Source organism: Vipera berus (assembly GCF_964194415.1).
Source record: "Vipera berus genome assembly, chromosome: Z".
Taxonomy (NCBI): Eukaryota; Metazoa; Chordata; class Lepidosauria; order Squamata; family Viperidae; genus Vipera; species Vipera berus.
Window position 1 is genome coordinate 17,869,971 of NC_138205.1, and position 11,567 is coordinate 17,881,537.

General features: G+C 41.0%; 1 protein-coding gene across 1 annotated transcript; it reads right to left on the reverse strand.

Moving 5' to 3' along the window:
- Positions 1-265: 265 nt before the first annotated feature.
- Positions 266-9,297, reverse strand: LOC308678672 (beta-2-glycoprotein 1-like; the record flags this gene model as incomplete). Its single annotated transcript, XM_081345902.1, has 4 exons — positions 266-330; positions 1,219-1,416; positions 1,545-1,724; positions 9,192-9,297. The coding sequence occupies 4 exons, from the start codon at positions 9,295-9,297 to the stop codon at positions 266-268; spliced, it is 549 nt and encodes a 182-aa protein (XP_081202028.1).
- Between the last annotated feature and the right edge of the window lie 2,270 nt (positions 9,298-11,567).

Below are 11,567 nucleotides of genomic sequence, written 5' to 3' on the forward strand. Positions count from 1 at the left end.
TTTGGGATGGCCTGAAAGTATTTGGTGCTCACTTAGTGAGCAACAGATAAAAATAAATAAAACATACACCTAGCTATTGATTGTCAAGAATGCCAGCTGTAGCATTTAAATACACAGGCCTGCCTTCTCTTTTCCCTTTGGTTGACATCTTTTCTTAGTATTGATCTTATTTCCATTTTCCTCCTTGGATTTCCAGGATGTCTGTCAAGCTTGAACAAGGAGAAAGAGACAGATCTCACTGCTGAAGGAGTGACTGGTCAGATGTTCAACAAGCACGTATTTCGGATACAACTCTTTGGGGGAAGAGATGGTATTGTAAATAGGTTGGTTCTGGAAGAAGAAGGAGGAGGAGAAATTATCAAAAAAGGTGGTTGAAAGGCAAGTAGGAACTTTATCTAAGATAATCCACACATAAACAAACAAACCCCTCAAATATACACAACTTTAGGGAAGGTAGAACAATGTGTGAAATAAAAAGTTAAGTATTTGGTTAACACGCTTCTCAACTCAAATTCTTTGAGAGAAACGAACACTTCTAAAGCACAAACCACCAATCAGTTACTGTAATTAATTATGCAAATGAGGTTGTTGTTTTTTTGTGCAGACAGTACAAATTTGCTCTTGTAAAAATGTGGTTTTTGTGCCTGTTATCTTTGTCGGAATGAGGGACCAAATTCTGTATGACAAAAATTGGAAGTACTTTAAATTGGTTAATCTAGAACAGTTTCTTCACCTTTAAGATACATGGACTTCAACTTCCACAATTCCTTAGCCAGCATCCACTGATTATTTTTTAATAAATAAAAAAAATCCAATCTGAAAAATTGGCTGACTGCGCCACAAATCAAAACAATAACAATAAATAATTAACACCATCAAACCTCCACATCTGCCTATCTCAGATCCTTGGGAAGGACTCAATAGGTGGATAAAAATGCTAAATCCAGTGTAAACATCTGGCTGACTATGTGACCAACCATAATAAATAATTAAGGTTCCTTCCAGCCCAATTATTCTATTCTATTCTATTCTATTCTATTCTATTCTATTCTATTCTATTCTATTCTATTCTATTCTATTCTATTCTATTCTATTCTATTCTATTCTATTCTATTCTATTCTATTCTCTCAAACATCTCAGCAAAAAAAGTTAAGAAGCCATAATAATCTTACTGTACCATAAACTGATTCCTAATACATCTTATTTTTATTCCTCACCATCATAGCAATCAGGCATCTTCAATGTGCCATCAAAACAACTGCTTTCAGCTTCAAAACTACAGGTCTTATTCTGACTTCGGCAGAAAAATGTGACTGTTTCACCATGATGAACAAGACCATTTGGGATCTCATAGGCCCAAACTTTACGTCCATGATAGATCATCCGGCTCCTTTGGGCAATGATGGGACAGCGAGCTAGAACAGGAAAGAAATAAGTAAAGGGGTCAACTGGAAGGGCAAACAGAAGTTGGAGGTGGAATTTAATGGGAGGTCGATAAAATATTATATATAACAGGAATAGGAGGGAGTGAAAAGGAAGATACCTCTACAGTAAGGCAGTTGGGACCAGCTTCCATTTTTCAGGCAGATGACTCTGTTAGACCCATCTAGGTAGAAGTCCTTATGACATAAGTAATAGATTACGGTTCCTACAGGGTATTCAGACTGGTGCACAGCCACCAGTGTTGCCTGTGCAACGTTGGTTGGCCGGGAACAGGTAACAGCTGATGAGAGAAAAAGAAAGTCTTAAGTCAGTCTACAAATTATATGGATGGATTAATTAAAGGTCAATGGAAGAGAACTTATATGGAAGTATGGAATAGACCTATGAAATGTCTATTTAAATGGAAAGATATGTAGAAGGGAGTTATGGCTTAATAGTTAAAAGGGCAATAGAAATAGCACTTATACTGCTTTACAGCAGTCACTAAACGGTTTAGAATATTGCCCCTCGCAATCTGGTCCTCATTTTACCAACCTGGGAAGGATGGAAGGCTGAGTCAACTTTAAGCCTGTCAGGATTGAACTCCTGGCTGTGGGCAGAGTTTACCTGCAATACTGCATTCTAACCACTGCACCACCATAGCTCTTACAATAAATATATGAATAGATAGATCTCTCAGTATGAAGATGGATAGAAATTGACAAGTCTTATGTTTTGGTTTACAGGTGGCTGGTCCAGGTGTATATGCCTGGCCACCCTTATGTTAAGTTTGTGATTCAACATATTACTACTATGGCCATGCCCCTTCATGGATTACTGCCTTGTCGTGGCGAAGGGGCTTGCGTAATTCAATGAAGCTATGAGCTATGCCGTGGAGGGCCACCCAAGACGGACAGGTCATAGCAGAGAGTTCTGACAAAACGTGATCCACTGGAGAAGGAAATGGCAAACCACTCCAGTATCTTTGCCATGAAAACCCTATGGACAGTACCAAAAGGCAAAACGATATGACGCTGGAAGATGAGCCCCTCAGGTCGGAAGGTGTCCAATATGCTACTGGGGAAGAGCAGAGGGCTAGTACTAGTAGCGCCAGAAAGAATGAAGCGACTGGGCCAAAGCCGAAAGGACGCTCAGCTGTGGATATGTCTGGTGGTGAAAGGAAAGTCCGATGCTGTAAAGATTTTTTCTCCATAGGAACCTGGAATGTAAGATCCATGAATCAAGGAAAACTGGACGTGGTCAAACAAGAGATGACAAGACTGAACATTGACATCTTAGGTATCAGCGAACTAAAATGGACAGGAATGGGTGAATTTAATTCAGATGACCATCAGGTATACTACTGTGGGCAAGAATCCTTCAGAAGAAATGGAGTAGCCTTCATAGTCAATAAAAGAGTAGGAAAAGCAATACTGGGATACAATCCTCAAAATGACAGAATGATCTCAGTTCGAATCCAAGGCAAACCATTCAATATCACAGTAGTCCAGGTCTATGCCCCAACCACCAGTGCTGAAGAGGATGAAATTGACCAGTTCTATGAAGCACTACAGCACCTTATAGAACTAACACCAAAAAATGATGTTCTTATCATCATGGGGGATTGGAATGCTAAAATAGGAAGCCAAAAGATAACTGGAATAACAGGCAAGTTTGGCCTTGGAGTGCAAAATGAAGCAGGGCACAGGCTGATAGAATTCTGTCAAGAGAATACAATGGTCATAGCAAACACTCTTTTCCAACAACCCAAGAGACGGCTCTACACATGGACATCACCAGATGGTCAACACAGAAATCAGATTGACTATATGCTCTGCAGCCAAAGATGGAGAAGCTCTATACAGTCAGTAAAAACAAGACCAGGAGCTGACTGTGGCTCAGACCATGAGCTTCTCCTTGCAAAGTTTAGGCTTAAACTGAAGAAAGTAGGGAAAAGCACTAGGCCACTCAGGTATGAATTAAATCATATCCCTGTTGAATATACAGTAGAGGTGACAAATAGATTTAAGGAATTAGATCTGATAGACAGAGTGCCTGAAGAACTATGGACAGAGGTTCGCGACATTGTACAACAGGTAGCAACCAAAACCATCCCAAAGAAAAAGAAATGCAAGAAAGCAAAATGGCTGTCTGAGGAAGCTTTGCAAATAGCTGAGGAAAGGAGGGAAGCGAAAGGCAAGGGAGAAAAAGAAAGATACACCCAATTGAATGCAGAATTCCAGAGAATAGCTAGAAGAGATAAGAATGCCTTCTTAAATGAACAGTGCAAAGAAATAGAAGAAAATAATAGAATAGGGAGGACCAGAGATCTTTTCAAGAAAATTGGAGAAATGAAGGGAACGTTTAATGCAAAAATGGGCATGATAAAGGACCAAAATGGCAGGGACCTAACAGAGGCAGAAGAGATTAAGAAGAGGTGGCAAAATTACACAGAAGAACTATACAAGAATGAGCTTAACGTCCCTGATAATCACAATGAGGTGGTCACTGACCTTGAGCCAGAGATCCTAGAATGTGAAGTGAAGTGGGCCTTAGAAAAGCTGAGCAACAACAAAGCTAGTGGAAGTGACAGTATTCCAGCTGAGCTATTCAAAATCTTAAAAGACAATGCAGTAAAAGTGCTACACTCAATTTGCCAGCAAATTTGGAAAACTCAACAATGGCCACAGGATTGGAAAAGATCAGTTTACATTCCAATTCCAAAGAAAGGCAGTGCCAAAGAATGTTCAAACTATCGCACCATTGCACTCATTTCTCATGCTAGTAAAGTCATGCTTAAAATCCTACAAGCTAGACTTCAGCAGTATGTGGATCGAGAACTACCAGAAGTGCAGGCAGGATTTCGAAGAGGCAGAGGAACTAGAGATCAAATTGCCAACATACGCTGGATCATGGAGAAAGCTAGGGAGTTCCAGAAAAACATCTACTTCTGCTTCATTGACTATGCTAAAGCCTTTGATTGTGTGGATCATAACAAACTGTGGCAAGTTCTTAAAGAGATGGGAATACCAGACCATCTTATTTGTCTCTTGAGAAACCTATATGCGGGTCAAGAAGCAACAGTGAGAACTGGACACGGAACCACTGATTGGTTCAAAATTGGGAAAGGAGTCCGGCAAGGCTGTATACTGTCGCCCTGCCTATTTAACTTATATGCAGAGCACATCATGAGAAAGGCAGGGCTAGATGAATCAAAAGTTGGAATTAAGATTGCCGGAAGAAATATCAACAACCTAAGATACGCAGATGATACCACTCTAATGGCAGAAAGTGAAGAAGAACTAAAGAGCCTCTTGTTGCAGGTGAAGAAGGAGAGTGCAAAACATGGGTTGAAACTTAACATTAAGAAAACCAAGATCATGGCATCTGGCCCTCTCAATTCCTGGCAAATAGATGGGGAAGAAATGGAGGTAGTGACAGATTTTATTTTCCTGGGCTCCAAGATCACTGCAGATGGGGACTGTAGCCAAGAAATTAAAAGACGCTTGCTCCTGGGGAGGAAAGCCATGGCAAATCTAGACAGCACACTAAAAAGCAGAGACATCACCCTGTCAACAAAAGTGCGTATAGTCAAGGCTATGGTCTTCCCAGTTGCAACGTATGGCAGTGAAAGTTGGACCATAAGAAAGGCTGAGCGCCAAAGAATTGAGGCCTTTGAACTGTGGTGCTGGAGAAGACTCCTGCGAGTCCCTTGGACCGCAAGGCGATCAAACCGGTCAGTCCTAGAGGAGATCAATCCTGACTGCTCTTTAGAAGGCCAGATCCTGAAGCTAAAACTCAAGTACTTTGGCCACCTAATGAGAAGGAAGGACTCACTGGAGAAGAGCCTAATGCTGGGAAAGATCGAGGGCAATAGAAGAAGGGGACGACAGAGAATGAGGTGGCTGGATGGAGTCACTGAAGCAGTAGGCGTGAGCTTAAATGGACTCCAGAAGATGGTAGAGGACAGGAAGGCCTGGAGGAATGTTGTCCATAGGGTCGCGATGGGTCGGACACGACTTCGCAGCTAACAACAACAACTATGGCCATGAAATAGAATATTTCTAACTGACCACATTTAAGAAACCTGAAAGAAGTTGTAATTATCTTCCTCTACTGTTGTGTCTTGACAACTTACGGTGGCAAGTTGGAGCATTGTCTGACCATTCCTCATTTTCTTGGCATAGGAGTGAATTGGACCCCTGCAACCAATATCTATACAGCGTGGTGGGGGAAAAGAGAAAGATGGCAATATTAGGGAATAACCATTCATACTTTCAAATACAGGTAATCCTCCACTTACAGCCATTCGTTTAGTCATGATTGAAAGTTACAATGGCACTGAAAAAAGTGATTTCGGACTGGTTTTCACACTTACTTAATATTTTAATCTGTATAGTTTCATGCTTTAATATTTAAATTATTTTTTACTTGTTTTATAACTGGTGAGCTGCCCAGAGTCACACTGCAGGGGAGATTGGTGGCATAAAATTTAATAAATAATATACATGAATAAAATTATGACCATTGCAGCATCACTAAGGTCAGGTAATCAAAATTCAGGCGCTTTGCAAATGGTATGTATTTATGACAGCTGCACTGTCCCAGGGTCATGTGATCACCAATTGGGACCTAGCCAACTGACTTCTGACAAGCAAACTCAGTGGTGGGAGCCAGATGACCTTAATGACCATAGGATTCATTGAACAACTGCAGTGATCTCCTTAACAACTGAAGCAAAATGTAGGCCATAGTTGTGAGGCCTACTGAGTTGTGAGACCTACTGAGGCAAAAATTGTGGTGATAAGGACTACCTGTAGTGCTTTCAGGAAAGGTACTCAAGTAAACAACCACAAAGACAAAGATTTCATATTCTGAGGTGAATTCTATAATATGTGGGAATTCTCAAAGGGATGTTAGAAATTGAAATGTAGAAATTGAAACTGAGCAATCATTATTCCTATTTGCTCATAAGATCTCCAGGGTCTTCCTGCAAGTTGTAGAAAGACGTGTAAATGGGTTGAGATAGTGAAGAGAAGAGTCCAACTCTATTGGTATGCTAATGCAAAAACTACACATGCTTTGTTGTTCCTAAGTAGGCCTATTAGTTAAACAGTGTTTTTCAACCTCAGCAACTTTTAAGATGTATGGACTTCAACTCCCAGAATTCCTTAGCGAGCATGCTGACTGGAGAATTCTGGGAACTGAAGTCCAAACATCTTAAAGTTGCTGAGGTTGAGAAACACACTGAGTTAGGAGATGTAGCACGTGTACTGCTCAGAATTTTAGGATAGCCTTCAGTGAAGAAATGGAGTGCTAGACTCACCCAGGTTTACACCTATAGAGCACTTCCTTTCCTATGGTATAAGGACCATTTTCATGGTATCCATTTTCAATCTCAGGGGGAGGTTTGCAAACATTTGAAATATTAAGAACATCTGGAAAAGAAGAAAACATACTGCAGATCAGGGATGTGTAAAGTCAATTAGGTCAACCATTAATTAGCCTTTTGGTGAAGATACTGATGTAATGGGTTGTGCAAATCACCATGAGGAAGAGCAATGAAGACAATTGTCAGATAAGAGAAATCTGAGTCCAAAGCAGAAATTTAATTTGAAAAAGCGGGCCAGACTTGACTCTTCTTATTTTTCTTGAGTGTAAAAACAGGGAGAGGAAAGACACATTCAGACCTGCAAGAATTTGTTCCTGTGATTTCATGATAAAATTATGAAATTCATAACTTTGGTTTCTTGATTGGGAAACAGTTGGGGATCAAAGATGGCTTTGGATTGGATAAAGATTTTTAGACAAGACACAACTATGAGATTGGTTGTATTGAGTAATTATTAATAATTAGGAAATAGTACCTTTGCACCGTGCAGTGACACTCCACTTTTTGTCTCCTTGACAACGGCTGATTGACATTTCTTGTCCATCCAGCATTCTATATCCAGATTTGCAGGTCACTGTCATGAAGTCTCCAAACACATGGGATTCCTGGGCCAAATGTGTCTCGGCATTATCAACTGTCATGGGCCATGGACATCTTACGGCTTGGATGAACACAGAAAGAGCGACATGAGCACAATCTGGAAGGATCTAGTGCTAGGGATAGGCAACCTTGGCTCTTTTATGACTCGTGGACTTCAACTCCCAGAATTCCTGAGCCTGCATGGCACCAAGGATGGAAGCACCAAGGATGGAAGATCTCCATGATCTAAAACAGGGACCAGCAATTATGGCCACTTTATGACCTGTGGATATAAATCCCAGAATTCTTGAGCTCCAAGGAATTCTGGGAGTTGAAGTCCACAGGTTGTAAAGTGGCCATAGTTGTCCTCCCCGATCTAATGAATGCTTTGAAAGATAAACACGGGAGATTCCTTGTCAGACAAAACAAAATGTAATGAAAGGAAACATAGAAGGTTTTTTACTCTGGCAGGATGTCCCGCCTTCCTCTCAGAGGGCAGATAATCTGTCATTTACAACCCTTTTTTTAAATCAACCTTTCAAAGTTACAATGGCATTTTAAAAAGTGACTTGTGGTCACATGAGCAAAATTTGGGCACTTGGCAACCCGCATGTATTTATGACAGTTGCAATGTCTTGGGGGTGGGGGTGGTGTCATGTGATTGCCATTTGTGGCCTTCCGAGCCAGCTTCCAACAAGAGTGCTGAAGGAATATAGTTAGTCCTTGGCTTTCAATCATTTGTTTAGCGACCATTTGAAGTTACAACAGCACTGAAATAAGTGACTTATTGGTTGACTCAGCCTTCCATCCTTCCAAGGTTGGTAAAATGAGGACCCAGATAGGGGCAAATATGCTGACATTGTAAACCGCTCAGAAAGGGCTGTAAGCACTATGGAGTGGTATACAAATCTAACTGCTATTGCTTATGACTGGTCCTCGCACTTATGACCGTTGAAGCAGCAGCATCAGGGTTACGTGATCAAAATTCGGGCAATAGGCAACTGAAACTCATTTACAGTGGTTGCAGTGTTCCGGGATCATGTGATCGCCATTTAAGACCTTCCCAGCCTGCTTCTGACAGGAAGAGTCCATGAGGAAAGCCAGATTCGCTTAACAGCTGCATGCTTTACTTAACAACTGCAGTGATTTGTTTAGTAACTCTGGCAAAAATGTCATAAAATTGGGTTCAACTCATGTAACAATGACCTTGCTTAGCAACGGAAATTCTGCTCCCAATTGTAGTCATAACTCGAGGACTAGTTATAATGGGCTGGTTCAGCATAGAATGGGCATTTTATAGCCCGTGGACCACAACCAGCCCTTTGGCTGTCCCCACCAGGCCACAGCACCGGGGGAAGGGCTTAGGGGAATGGGGGATTAGCAGTGGGGGGGCAGGGAATGCTCCCACAAGTGGGGCGTTGCCAGGGGTGGGGCAGCAATGGCGGCAGGGGGTGTGGCATTGAAGGGGTGGGGCAGGGGAGAGGGCAGGGGGAGAGGAAGTAGCCCTCCAAAACAGTCCCAATTTCTCATGTGGCCTCTTGGGAAAATTAATTGCCAGTTAGAATAAGAATAACATCACTGGAATTATCTGGGAGATGAATGAAGACTGTAAACCAATATTTCTCAACTTTAGCAACTTTAAGATATGGTGGACTTCAACTCCCAGAATTCATGGCTGGCTGGAGAATTCTGGGAGTTGAAGCCAACACATGTTAAAAGTTGCTAAGCTTGGGAAATACTGCTGCAAACTATTTCAGAATCCTGCAGCCCTAAAAAATGATGTCAGTATGTACCTACCTGGAGAAATGCAACTCAGTCCACATTTACCATCGCACGCACACTTTCTGCTTTTCGAACATTGGCGGCGTTCACAGCTCCTCTGACATACGTGTCCTGTTCGCATTACAAAACTCTTTTTCCGTGAAGGACATGTGGTTTCAGTGATATTCCTTGCTGGAGAAAAGTGAAAAGTATAAATGTTTTATAAGATGCAACTGAAAAAAAGACTGGGTGTGGGAGGAGGAGGAGCTGAAATCCGAATATATTACACTTGATTTTAAAAAAAATATTTTATTTACTTTTTTAAAAAAACTACACAGAACATTTACAGCAGCAACAGCAAAATTATGAACCAAACCAGATTTTTAAAAATGGCAATATACACCTGTCTAATGGATAATCTATTTCTAGTTTGGTGCAGTGGTTAAGATGTTGATCTAGTCCTAGACAAAGGGAGACTGTGAATTCTAGTCCCATTTTAGGCATGGAAGCTGGTTGAGTGACTTTGGGCCCGTCAATCTCTCTCAATCCAACCCACCTCACAGGGTTGTTGTTGTGAAGAAAATAGGAGGAGGAAGGCATATTGGAATGCTAATGACTTTGAGTTGTGTATAAATGTATATATGTGGGTGTACTTATAGATACACACACACGCGCGCACACATATCTGTACAGGTAGTCCTCAAGTTAGAACCCTTTGTTTAGCAATCATCTGAAGTTGCAACAGCTCTGAACAAGTGGTTACTCACACTTACAACTGTTGCAGCATTCCCGTGGTCGCATGATCAAAATTCAGCTTAGCAACTGATAAGATACCAAGCTGATAAGAAACCTCTTAGCAACTGATATCTATTTACAACAGTTGCGGCAACCCCCGGATCATGCAATTGTCATTTGTGACCTTCCCAGTCAATGGGAGGGGGGGGGGAGTGGATTCACATAATGACCATATGATTCACTTAACAACTGCAGTGATTCACTTAACAACTGTGGCAAAAAAGGTCATAAAATTGGACATGACTTACCTAAGCCATGCTTAGCAAGGGAAATTCCAGTCACAATTGTAGTTATAAGTCAAGGACTGCCTCTATAAATCTATCTATCTCATAACATTTAAGACTGAGATTACAGTGGAAAAACAGAAGCCCCCCAAAGACATTCTCTGCAGCATACTAGTTCAAAAGATGTTGTTATTCAGATTAAAAAAAAACTAGATATCTTCCCTTTTCATTGTGAGCTTAAAAAAAGGGAAGAAAGTATCCCATTTGGCCTTTTCTAATCTAGATGAGGCATCCGAGAATGATGGGCCTTGTAGCGCAGAGACCAATAGAACAAAAGCTAAATTAGAAAATTTGTCAGGAATTAAGCTGTCTGTTAGTGTGACTTTGCCCCCAAAGGGGCTTTCTGATGGGAAACGTGATTTTGCTTTTTCTCTCTATCCTGTGACACATAAGGTAATATTGGTGTTTGGGCTCATTTCCTCTTTGTGTACTTTTTAAATGTCCCTCAGCAGAACCTTTTAAACTCTGCCTCATTAGCCTGTTGTTGGCTTTGATTCATTCCCCCAGAGCAGATTCCTGCAGATTTTCCAACAAGAAAGATGTCAAGCTGAAACTTAATCTAAACTGAAAACAAAGAAAGCCAAATTCAAACCAAAGCTCGTTCCCCCCCCCCCCACACACACAGTCTAGCAGAAGACGTGAAGGTGTGAACAGAACGTGAAGGAACAAAAATTGGATTCCTGTGTGATAAACACTGCTTAAAAGCAAAATGTCATGGATATTGTCTGGAGGGTCGGCTGAATAAACTTAAATACATAAATAAATAAATAAGAAAAACAACAATAAAAAAAACAGCCAGAGACTCCTTCCTTACCTGCTGCATATTTTAATTTTGCTGTTGATGATAGGAATTTATTTTAAGATTGTTCACTCATTGAGATGAGTGAATAAATGAATCAGTAAAATATGATGGGCTGTTAACTCAAGCCCCACCCCAGATTACACCCTTCGACTTACAACCATTTGTTTAGTGACTTTAGTTACAACTGCAGTTGAAAAAAAGTGACATGACTTGTTTTTCACACTTAGGACCGCTGCAGCATCCCCATGGTCACGTGATCAGGATTCAGATGCTTGGCAAATGGTTCATATTTATTTATTCATACAGAATTTATGACGGTTGCAGCATCCCGGGGTCACGTGATCAGCTTTCGCAACCTTCTGACAAGCAAAGTGAATGGGGAAGCTAGATTCCCTTAACCACCGTGTTACAAACTTAACAGCTGCGGTGATTAACTTAACAACTGTAGAAAGAAATGGGGCAAAACTCACTTAACAAATATCTCGCTTAGCAACAGAAATTTTGGGCTTAATTGTGGTCGTTGAGGACTAC